Genomic DNA, 10,995 nt, shown 5'->3' on the forward strand with positions numbered 1-10,995 from the left:
ATTTGACATAAACCAAATTATTATATAGACTAACATACCCTTATTTTGAATTAAATAATAATTGAATAAATAAATATATATCAATTAATCATAAAAGGAAAGGCAATTCATATCAAATTACTATCTTTTATCTAAATATACATCAATAAAATTATTATCAAAAGTCAACTAATATCAAATTACACTCTTTAACTAAATAGTAAGTCATTTGCATCAAATTATTTTATTAGTATTAAATAATTATTAAAATTCTATGTCATAAAAATGACTACATGCATATACATACTTAATTTCTTAGTGTTATCGTCCAACGAAATAGTAATAGTCATTCTCATAAAATTATTTTATTAGTAGTATTAAATAATTGTTAAAATTCCAAGTCATTAAAATGACTGCATGCATATACATACTTAATTTCTTAGTGTTATCGTCCAACGAAATAGTAATCGTCATTCTCATCAAATTATTTTATTAGTAATATTAAATAATTGTTAAAATTCTAAGTCATTAAAATGACTACATGCATATACATATTTAATTTCTTAGTGTTATCGTCCAACGAAATAGTAATCGTCATTCGCATCAAATTATTTATTAGTATTAAATAATTATTAAAATTCTAAGTCATAAAAATAATTACATGTATATATGCACTTAATTTCTAATTGTTATTATCCAACAAAATAGTAATAGTCATTCTCATCAAATTATTTTATTAGTATTAAATAATTATTAAAATTCTGAATCGTAAAAATGATTAGATGCATATACATACTTAATTTGTTAGTGTTGTCGTCCAATAAAATAATAATAGTCATTCACATACAATAATTTTTTTCTATAAATAATGTGTAAAATTCTAAATTGTAAAATAGTAGTAGTATAAATATGTTATAGACTTAATTTCTACTAGTTATCATTTAGTGAAATGATAATAGTCATTTGCATCAAATTGTTTTATTAATTATTATTAAAATTTGAAGTCATAAAATGACTACATGTATATATACTTAAATTCTTAGTGTTATTACCCAGCGAAATAGGAATATTCATTCGCATCCAAGTATTTTGTTATTAAATAATCGTTAAAGTTCTAAATTGTAAAAGACTAGTATAACGAAATAGTAATAGTCATTCTCATCAAATTATTTTATTAGTATTAAATAATTATTTAAATTCTGAATCATAAAAATGACTACATGCATATACATACTTAGTTTTTTAGTGTTATCATCCAACGAAATAGTAATAGTTATTAACGTCCAATTTTTTTGTTATTAATAATGTTTAAAATTCTAAATTTAAAATACTTTTAGTAAATAGATGTATGTATATATACTTAATTTTTTACTTGTTATAATCTCATGAAAGAAAGGGTTGTGTATAAAAAATGAAAAAATTTAATTGTGAAATATGACTATTAAATTTATATAGCTAAATTATTTTAGCTTTAGAAATTATTACTTAATTAAATTATTTTGACACCATCTGAAAATTTAATTCTAGTATACATATTTAAATTGTTGTTCCCTAACATTTTGTCCATTAATAAATTAAAACATGTATAAATTTCAAATCTTAATTTTGATGCTCTAAGAACTCAAGCAATTAAATTGATTTATTAATTTTATACATATAAATTCTAGATTCAATAATGTTTTGTAATGATAAAATTAAGATTGAGTATTAAATTTATTAAGTACATATAAGTTTAGAATTTTAAAAATATAATTGTATAATGTACTATTTAAATAAAGTTTAAATTCATTATTTAAAATTATATTTTAAAATAAAATTCGTGACTTAGCATCATAGGAGTATTTAATACACTTCATACAATTTGAGTATAATTTGCTTAAATCAAGCCATCCAAATAAATACACACAACTTTCCTAATCAAGTAATTGTTATATATAAATAAATGTTTTTATATGCATAAGGGTAGTATGGTATATATACAAAACATTTATTTAAATAAAAATATAAAACAAGCTAAAATGACTACTTTAACCTCATTATGTCTTAGACATTATGTCTCCAAAACATTTTCCTTAAAGATTATCGAAACTTATGGTTAATACTCCAGGTTTCAAGTGATCCTACATTTAAAAATTTGAAAATAATTTAGTCCCTTTTCCATTAATATCTTTCTGAAAAACTCCATGTTTACTCGAGAAATTTGAAAATCATTTAGTCCATTTCTCTTGTGAATCAAAATTATCTAACATGCATAACAACTGCAATTTTATTCCGAAAGAACGTCACTTTTGTTTATAAAAAGTTAATAAGATTATTTGTTGTAATTCAGTCTTCCCATTAATCCGATTGTTTCTTTATAAGACTATCTCCAACCATACACAAAAAATGAGTTTTTGTGTAGAAATCTTCTCCAACCATACACTAAACTCAAACATATTTTTTGTTTTTTTTGAAACGACGCCATATTTGGTCTTAAATTTGGTGTAAGTGATTGTAGTAAAATTACTTTTTGGTGTGACATATACTCAAAAGTGGATTTAAGTTTGGTGTAAATGATTAGATATGACCTAAGCACAGTGATTTAAAATTTTTCAATGAACGCTTGATTCCACCAATTGAAGGTAAACAAATTTGGCTATTTATCTCGTTCTTTTTAACTATATTAAATTATCAAGATGTATAGATAAACATCTGAAATGTGTATTGCAAATGAAGTGATAAAATGGGAATGATTGTGTATTGGAAAAAGGTGCGATGTTATTCGAGTAGAGGATGGGTCGCATCAATAATTATAAAGGCACCCACCAATATTCCTGTAGACATAACATAAGCTTCAATAAAAGTATGAATTCAGTTTCTCTTGCTAGGATGGATCCACAATTCCACATCTATCTTTATCTATATTAGGAGAATTTAGAATGGTGCCTGCCTCCTCTCTCTATCACACACACACACACATGGAGAGAGGGAGAGTAATGGGATCACATGAACAATATGCACTAGCTTACCCTACCATAGAATAGCCCCACCATTCTACCATAGCTTCTAATCGATATCTCTGATATACACACACATGGATCTCATTCACCTATTTCATTATTTATGTTTGTTTAAACTGGTGGCGTGGGGAAAGCATCTACTACTATTTCATTCAGTCAACACTTTGAACAATGCTAGGGGGAAAGATCATACAACATGGGGTATAAAATAGAATGAATGTAAGGACATGGATTTTTGAGATGATGATGAACCTTGAGTGACTAAATATTTGGTTACATTAATAAAATTTGAGCATGAATAAACCAATCCATACTGCTGTGCTGTCTGTGAGCAGAGAGATCAGTGCAATTTGCATCGGCAACTCGTAGCTTCCCAAGAGATTTGCAGCTAAAAACGCACAAATCCAAAACGGGATGAACACATACATCTGACCAACAAAAATTTCATTCGATTAAAAAGCTATAAAAGGCACATTTCGACTTGTAGAGGTCTGCTTGTTCTTCGGTGCATCTATCTTTGCAGACTTGAAATGTCGAACAACTATTCGTACTACCCACTGAGAGTAGAAGAGAAGCAACCATACAACTCAAGAGACTGCCAGAAAAGTTTGGAGATCATGTACAGACAACCGAATGAAGAGAGATGGAGAGTCGTAATAAAAGCATACCAGCTGAAACCTCACATGATATCATTCATCTATCAACAAATGCAGCTGTTCCCTGAAACTTGATATCTTACAAGCTTCAACAGCCATCACTAAACCCATTGGCCGATAGTTTTTCAGCTGCATCTTTTTGAGAATTCAAATCAGCAAGAAGATGAATGCATTTGCACTTTAAGAGATAGTATAAATCAATATAATCATGGATATGAAAGCAGATCACTGATGCATCAGAAATACACACGTAACAGAACCTCAAGCAATAGAAAAAAATAGTGCCCACCTCAGGGTACTTGAAAGATTTTAGAATAATGGTTACATGCAATTTTTTAAAGGGCAAATTGTCAAATAAATCATGAAAAGGGCCAAATTTTGTTATGTCCCATACTTATCAAAAAAGAATATAAATCACAAAGTTTGTAAATGTTATGGCCTTGTTAGGAATGCTAACTCCTTCCTTATGGTGATACTCCATGTTTATGTGGTGGCTGGCTTGTTTAAAAGTTAAAACTGGTTGCAGCATCATTGTGTATTTCATCAGAAAAGAGACGGATGGGATAATTGCAAAACTTGCAATCTTTGTGATATAATTTAGTTTTTTAAAAGAGTGGGACAGACCAGAATTTGACCATCTTTCATGATTTATTTGCCAATTAGCCAGCCCTTTTTAAAATATATAGCAGTCTTTGGTGTGACCCTGTTTAGCAATAAGGTAACTGAAATACAATGAACGATAAGGTTATATAATATTTATGCAATACAGAACCACATTGGTGCACAGAATGACGTATAACAAAAAAATGTGGTTTGAAATATGGGAATACATGCACAGGAGAAGGGTTGAAAACAAGGAATACAAGGCCGTCTTATATTTTAAAGATAACATCTTAAGATTGAATGGAAGAACTTGCCTCATTAGCAGTAACCTGCTGTGCATGTAGGCGAAAACTGAATGACCATGAGCTAAGCTGCAGAAGCATTTTATAGAAGTCAGGTTAGCACACTGATAACAGAGTATTAGCATTGAAAACATTCCAGAAGGTACCTCAAAGAAAATTTCATCTTCAGGTCTGTTGTAAATCACACTTTCTTCTCCATTTTTCACAGTCCCTCTGTTCTGATCTGCATTTTTGTGCTGCATGCATGCATACAAACAAACTATGAGAAAATTGCAAATTTACACAGATATTTAGTGATTTACAAATATTAGCAATCCAGGGAGAGAAAGATCAACAATGTACCTTGTAAATTTTGCTAATTATTAGATAAAATTTGAAGCGGAAGGAACTCCGGAGCTCTTTGGTAGGCTACAAAAAATAAAATATAGTAAGAGAAAACTTGAGATAATGATATAAGAAAATTATCACCCCAAACTAGACAGATCAATATTAAAAAGCTAGGAAAGGAAAAGGTAAGCATCTCAAGCATCACCAGAGATAATTCATAAGTACTTCTTGATGAGATCTAACATTATCAGAATTATAACTATAATATGAGTATCACCAAATCCTTCTAGAGCCCAAACCTCCATTTCTCCTACCAGCCGGTTCCCCTGTTTAGCCTTACCCCAAGGGATTGTTGTGTAACAAGCGTAAAAAAATCAAAATTGAACTAAGTTGTTATGATTAAGTTCAACCACATGGCGTATAATTTATCAACTCCAACGATTTGAAAGTTTATGTGATTTTTACCCAATACATTTCAAGATTACAAAAATTCAAGAAACTTGTGTTCTAGCAAGAACTCAAGAAGTAGGTTAGGAATTAATATAACTGTCTATAATAATAATATTGTCACTTACCTCATCTTCTGTAGCCCACCCCACTTCATCAAAGAGACCATCATAAAGTGGAGGCAAAAGCTGAGGTGGGAGATTTACAACACGCTGTGATACTAAAAGACCAACATGTTGAGCATGCTCTCCAACTAAAGACTTGAGTTTTCCCAACACATCCGTATCCTGGCACACTTTAAGCAAGAAATCCTTGAGTTCAAGCACACATTTGCTATCCTGATAGAAACATAAAATAGCATATGTCAGAACTCAACTTCAAGATTCTCAATGGTTTCCGGAAGAGGGATATGCATATTGTGCTCATGTAATATGGTCATCATAGAAACCCTATAATCAGCAAAGAGAGATATAATTACAACAATTGTTTGGAAATTAATTATGAGTGAAGGAGGGCAACCATAAAGACACAAAAAAGAAAGCAGCTGCTTGCCTTATATCTCTCTAAACTGAGAGCAGAAACAACAGAATATACTCCATCATCTTCGTCATTCTCAATCTTGACTACAGTGCCAACAGTCGGCTGACCCAATATTAAGTCGACAAATCCACTCAGATCCCACTGTAAGTTATCAAGGTAAGTCTGCAAGAGGACCTTCACCCCATGGAAATCACTAAGCTTTGGATCAAAGAAAACAAAATCGGCTTGAACATCCCCCTTAGCAAACAAATAAATTGATTGATAAGAATATTTTAACAGGAAACATAATCATACTAATGTGGCTAACAAGTAACAACAATCAAATGAAACTGGTGAGATGGTGGTAATCAAACCAACCTCAAATTCCTCATCATCAGAAGAGTCAGACTGCTGGATTTTATCTTTCATATTGTATTTGAATCCATTAACTATAGATAAGCAAACAACATTAGAAAACAATGCAATAATAACATTGAACCAAAAAGGAAGCAGAAAAAGCCAACAAATATCATACGGGAAGAGGTTGCTAAATCTTTATTTTGTCGCTCGTGTTTCTCAACCCCTCTTGTGGCCATCCGACTCCGAGTAGCCATGGCTTTCGACCGACCAAATGGGGAAAAGGTAACTAGCCGATGTCTCATAGAGTGGTTATGCTTTTTTGGTTTCCGTGGCATTCTGTAAAGTTAAAGAACCCATATTGGCATCATGAATTGGAGAAGGTTAGTGAAGAACATCTATATCTATAGTCTATACTAACTACAAAAAAACAGAGTTACCGGAAAAATCACATAAATGTTATTTTCCCGCCAATAGCTACTGTCGATTGATTTTCCAATAGACTGCCAATAGCTACTACTACTTATTCTCCAAAATACTCTTTTACACTTTGCTATGAAAAAGTAGAACAGTTTGACCTCAAATTTCAATATCTCACATATATTATGATTCTAATTATTAGATACACAAATTCCAATTCACGAAGAAACAGGCAAGCAAGGTCACTGAGAGTGGATTGAGATGGGAAGAATATGGAAAAATTGACCTGGTGGACAAAGAAAACTGACTTATGTTGCTGAGGAGAAGACAGCGAGCACACGTCCACGTCCACGGCCGCGTCGACTAGCTGTATGGTCGGCCGAGGATACCGAAGAAAGGGGGCAGAGGCGTCGCGCGTTTCACTACAAAATTTGATGAGTGAGAAGTGTGAGGGAAAGGGAATTGAAACTAGTATTCCTATTTGTTTTAATTAGCCCAAATTTTGTTATTGGGCCTTTAGACGATGGGCTAGATATATGGGCCAGATTGTATCAAAAATAAACTCAAGCCCATTATCACTTTTAATCTACAGTATATTTATGTGCTCCATCCTAGATTGTATCTGGTGATTAAATATGTAGTATGTTTGGTTCGTGATATTCAATCTCACAACTCAATCCTAGATGGATAATCATGAGATAATTAGTCATAGCTAACCCCATATGACTAAAATAATCTCATAACTCAATCCTAGATTATATCTTGGTATTATTTTATCTTGGAAACCGAACACCACCTATATGCATATGTGTATTATAATTTTCTGTTATTTGGTGATGAGTTCGATTGTTACGGAACCGTTTAATTTTGACTCATTTTGAACTTTGACAAAAGGGATGTAACAAATACATTTTTAAATTTATCGAATTTTAATTATTTTATTTTGTTATTTAGTTTTTTTTGAAAGAATTGTTTTTAATAGGTAACAATGTATGCCTTTTGAATTATTAAATAATGAGCTTTTAACCTAGGTCAATGATACAAACAGTGTTATTAGACTTGTATAAAATTTTAACAATTTTTGCAATTTATTTATTCAAAAATTGAATACATTATATGTATATAGTATATCGTTTTTTTTTTGGGGGGGGGGGGTGATATATTGAGTGAATATTTGGTATGTAAAATTTGTAGATCTATTTCAAAATATTTTATTTCTTATATGGGTTAATATATTAATTTGTGAGCTATAATATTGTCAAGTATTCACTTGAACTGCCCAATTGTTTGATTTTAATTTGGGTGACAATAAATCAAGTAACTATTTGACGGTTAATCCTAAATTGTATCCGCAATAATCAACTTTTTAAAATTGTAATGTCTCCAATTTATGTTTTATCTTAAAAAACTTATGACTTTACGAAAAGTTTATTTATGTCTCATTTGACATAATCCAGCGACAGACTGTTGGGACATCACTAAATTATTAGAGTATCTCAAAATAGGAGAGGTAAACTAATATAACTACTATATTTATCTTTTTTTTATGAAAAATTATTCTCTAATGTGAGAGGTATTTGAGAATGTATTATACATTTTCTCATTTTGAAAATGTATCTTTATCTCCTAACTCCATCAATGAAGAGGCAAAATATTTTAACTATCATATTTGCCTTATTTTAATGAAAAACTCTTCTCCAAGGAGAAATGTATTTGAGAATGTATTATACTTGATATTTTTTTAATGCATTTTGTACTATTATTTTATTTTTAAAAAATAATTACCTTTCTATATACCTTTTCTCTTTGAAATACGTTACTTTTTAAGAAGGTAAATACATAATATACATTTTCTATATACCTTCTCTCATTGGAGAACGTAAATTTTAAGAACGTATTATTTGAGAATCAGATAATCCCTTCATCCACCAATATAGGACCAGTTTTGATCTCACATAAATTTTAAGAAATGTAGTAGAAAGTTAGTGGAAAATATTAGTGAAAGGTGTATTCTATTTTTATATTATAATGTAAATGAAATAAAGTTAGTAGGATATGGTGTCAATTACGAAAAGTAATAAAATAAACATTTATTGGTGGATGAACACAAATTAGACATAGTATTGGTGGATAGAGTGAGTGACGAAAGTAATTGATAGAAATAGTATAAATAGGATTAACAAATTTTTGATGCGAATGAAAGCAATCAATTTGCTCATTTATTACAGCCGGCATATTTGATAATTTCTTTAAAATAAATTGGAAAGTCTCTCGAAAGTTTGTAATTCATTCAGGGCCGGTTCAAGGACATTGAAATGCCCAGATATGGGGCTAAATCTTAGACTTGGGGGTGTTCAAGATTCTTGTTGAAGCCTATTAAAGCCTGGTGCTATTTAACGGGCCGGCCCTGTGCAGTGCTGTTATCTTCTGATACCAATTCATATGAAGGAGATGGTAAATCATTTCCGGTCTCGAAATTCGGATCAAGTTATGAGTGTACATAGACTACTTTGCCCCTGAAATGTTTCAAATAATCACATAGCGTGTACCCTTTCTCCCCCCCCCCTCTACAAACGTCGCAGCAACCCTAGATCTTCACTACACGTTTCTGTCGCAGATATCGTCGGTGCTTTGGTGGCGTGGTGAAGTTTTCCAGCTCTGACAATTCCCCAATAACCCCAGGTATTCCCTTGTTGGTTTTCCTAGCAATTTGCAAATACTGATCGGCCATTGGTATCTTCTTGTTCGCAATGTTCAAGCATCAGGAAACCTAAAAAAGAGAAGGCTAGAGTTCGTAATCGTGCTCCTCATATTGTCATCCGTAACCTCAGGTAAGCAGCAGTTAATCAACATAAATTTGTTGTGGTAGATATTGCGCTATGTTTACTGTTTTTGCCGATATTGGTGGTCTTGCTCCTGTCGTTTGGGCTAATACCGCCGCCCACCTTGTTTAGTTCTCAAATTTCAGGCGGTTAATGTCGTTTGCGTAAACGGTCTCCGTTTATGTTATTTTGAGTGTCAATAAAATTTGATGTTGTGTTGATTAGCCGATTATTTGCTCGTCCATTGTTATTTAGTTACGGCCAAAATTCGGATCTGTCAAATGAGTCTTTATGCCACCAAATCAACGCATTTATGTTTGTTGCTCGAGGACATTATGCTCCTTTATCGTGAAGAAACCACAACATTGTTACGCCGCTACATCCGTGCCCGCTGTAGACGTGAGAGGCGTCAGATTATTGAGGACGCGCGGCGCCACAGCGTGCTCAACAAGATACCGGCACAGTTGAAGTACTTAGACCGGTTATTGGACGTCACAAGTTCTGCGTGTGTGTCCAATTTACGTATGGACCGTAACACGTTTGGTAGGTTGTGTCGGTTACTTTCTGAGAGGGGGGGGTGACAGTTGGTAAATGCCTTGGTGTTGGAGAGCAAGTGGCCTTTTTTGTATCTGTATTGGCACACCATCAGAAGAATCGAGTTGTTAGGACTACTTTTTGGCGTTCAGGGGGGACTGTATCGTATTATGTAAATAAGGTACTTGCTGCTGTACTTAGCCTTTATCCTGTGCTCCTTGCGAAGCCTGCACCCGTTCCGGATGATTGCACCGACCATCGTTGGAAGTGGTTTAAGGTAATACGATCACAAGTGTGAATCGGTTTTGTATGCTATCAGCTGTGGGCTTATGTTTTACTCTTATCTACTATGTTAGTGTAACCTTTGCTTTGTTGTTCTCAAGGGTTGTCTTGGCGCGCTAGACGACACCCATATTAGTGTATTAGTGCCTACCGATGACAAACCACGGTATAGATCGAGGAAAGGGCAGATAGCAACTAATGTTCTCGGTGTGTGTGATCGAAAAATGTAGTTTGTGTATTTGCTCCCTAGCTGGGAAGGGTCTGCAGGCGACTCCCGCGTCCTCAAGGATGCTGTTTCACATGCCGATGGTCTAAAAGTACCACAAGGTAGCTTATTCCTTACACCCTTTTGTTATATATTTTGTAATGATCTTCACATATGTTACATTTATCGCGTTCCACCTAATGTGCTGTCAGGTTGCTATTACCTTTGTGATAATGCTTATGCAAATTGCAATTGGTTCCTAACACCATTCAAGGCAATACGCTATCATCTCAAGGAGTGAGGTCCCGGCACAGAAGCTCCCCAAAACCCGAAGGAATTATTCAATATGCGGCATACCAAAGCGAGAAATGTGATTGAACGCGCTTTTGGAGTTTTGAAAATGCGGTGGGGTATTCTAAGGAGCGCTTCATTTTACCCTATAAAAACGCAAATCCGTCTAATCATGGCGTGCTTTCTACTCCATAATTTTATTCGCTGCGAAATGGAGGTGGATCCGGTGGAACTTGAGCTAGACACACATAT

At 32.9% G+C, this 10,995-nt stretch overlaps 1 protein-coding gene across 6 annotated transcripts; it reads right to left on the reverse strand.

Annotated features, from left to right (window-relative positions):
• Window positions 1-3,153: 3,153 nt before the first annotated feature.
• On the reverse strand, window positions 3,154-7,054 carry LOC121769107 (protein BCCIP homolog). 6 transcript variants are annotated; one of them, XM_042165799.1, is made up of 10 exons: window positions 6,896-7,054; window positions 6,368-6,528; window positions 6,211-6,281; window positions 5,866-6,090; window positions 5,442-5,651; window positions 4,882-4,947; window positions 4,686-4,775; window positions 4,552-4,608; window positions 3,662-3,763; window positions 3,154-3,406 (listed from the first exon to the last, which is right to left on the reverse strand). In XM_042165799.1, exons 2-9 carry the CDS (start codon window positions 6,525-6,527, stop codon window positions 3,668-3,670), a joined length of 975 nt encoding a protein of 324 aa, XP_042021733.1. In that variant the 5' UTR covers window position 6,528; window positions 6,896-7,054; the 3' UTR covers window positions 3,154-3,406; window positions 3,662-3,667. The 6 variants fall into 6 exon arrangements, with proteins under 6 accessions (XP_042021733.1, XP_042021730.1, XP_042021731.1 ...); XM_042165796.1 differs by having other exon boundaries at window positions 3,154-3,573; XM_042165797.1 differs by having other exon boundaries at window positions 3,647-3,763.
• Between the last annotated feature and the right edge of the window lie 3,941 nt (window positions 7,055-10,995).

Source organism: Salvia splendens, chromosome 15 (genome assembly GCF_004379255.2).
Source record: "Salvia splendens isolate huo1 chromosome 15, SspV2, whole genome shotgun sequence".
NCBI lineage: Eukaryota > Viridiplantae > Streptophyta > Magnoliopsida > Lamiales > Lamiaceae > Salvia > Salvia splendens.

Coding starts and splice junctions, on each gene's coding strand:
- LOC121769107 (XM_042165798.1), bottom strand. CDS start 6,527: ATGCCACGGAAACCAAAAAAGCATAACCACTCTATGAGACATCGGCTA. Junction 4,776..4,881: donor TAATTAGCAAAATTTACAAG/GTACATTGTTGA, acceptor GCATGCATGCAG/CACAAAAATGCAGATCAGAA. Junction 4,609..4,685: donor AAGATGAAATTTTCTTTGAG/GTACCTTCTGGA, acceptor ATGCTTCTGCAG/CTTAGCTCATGGTCATTCAG.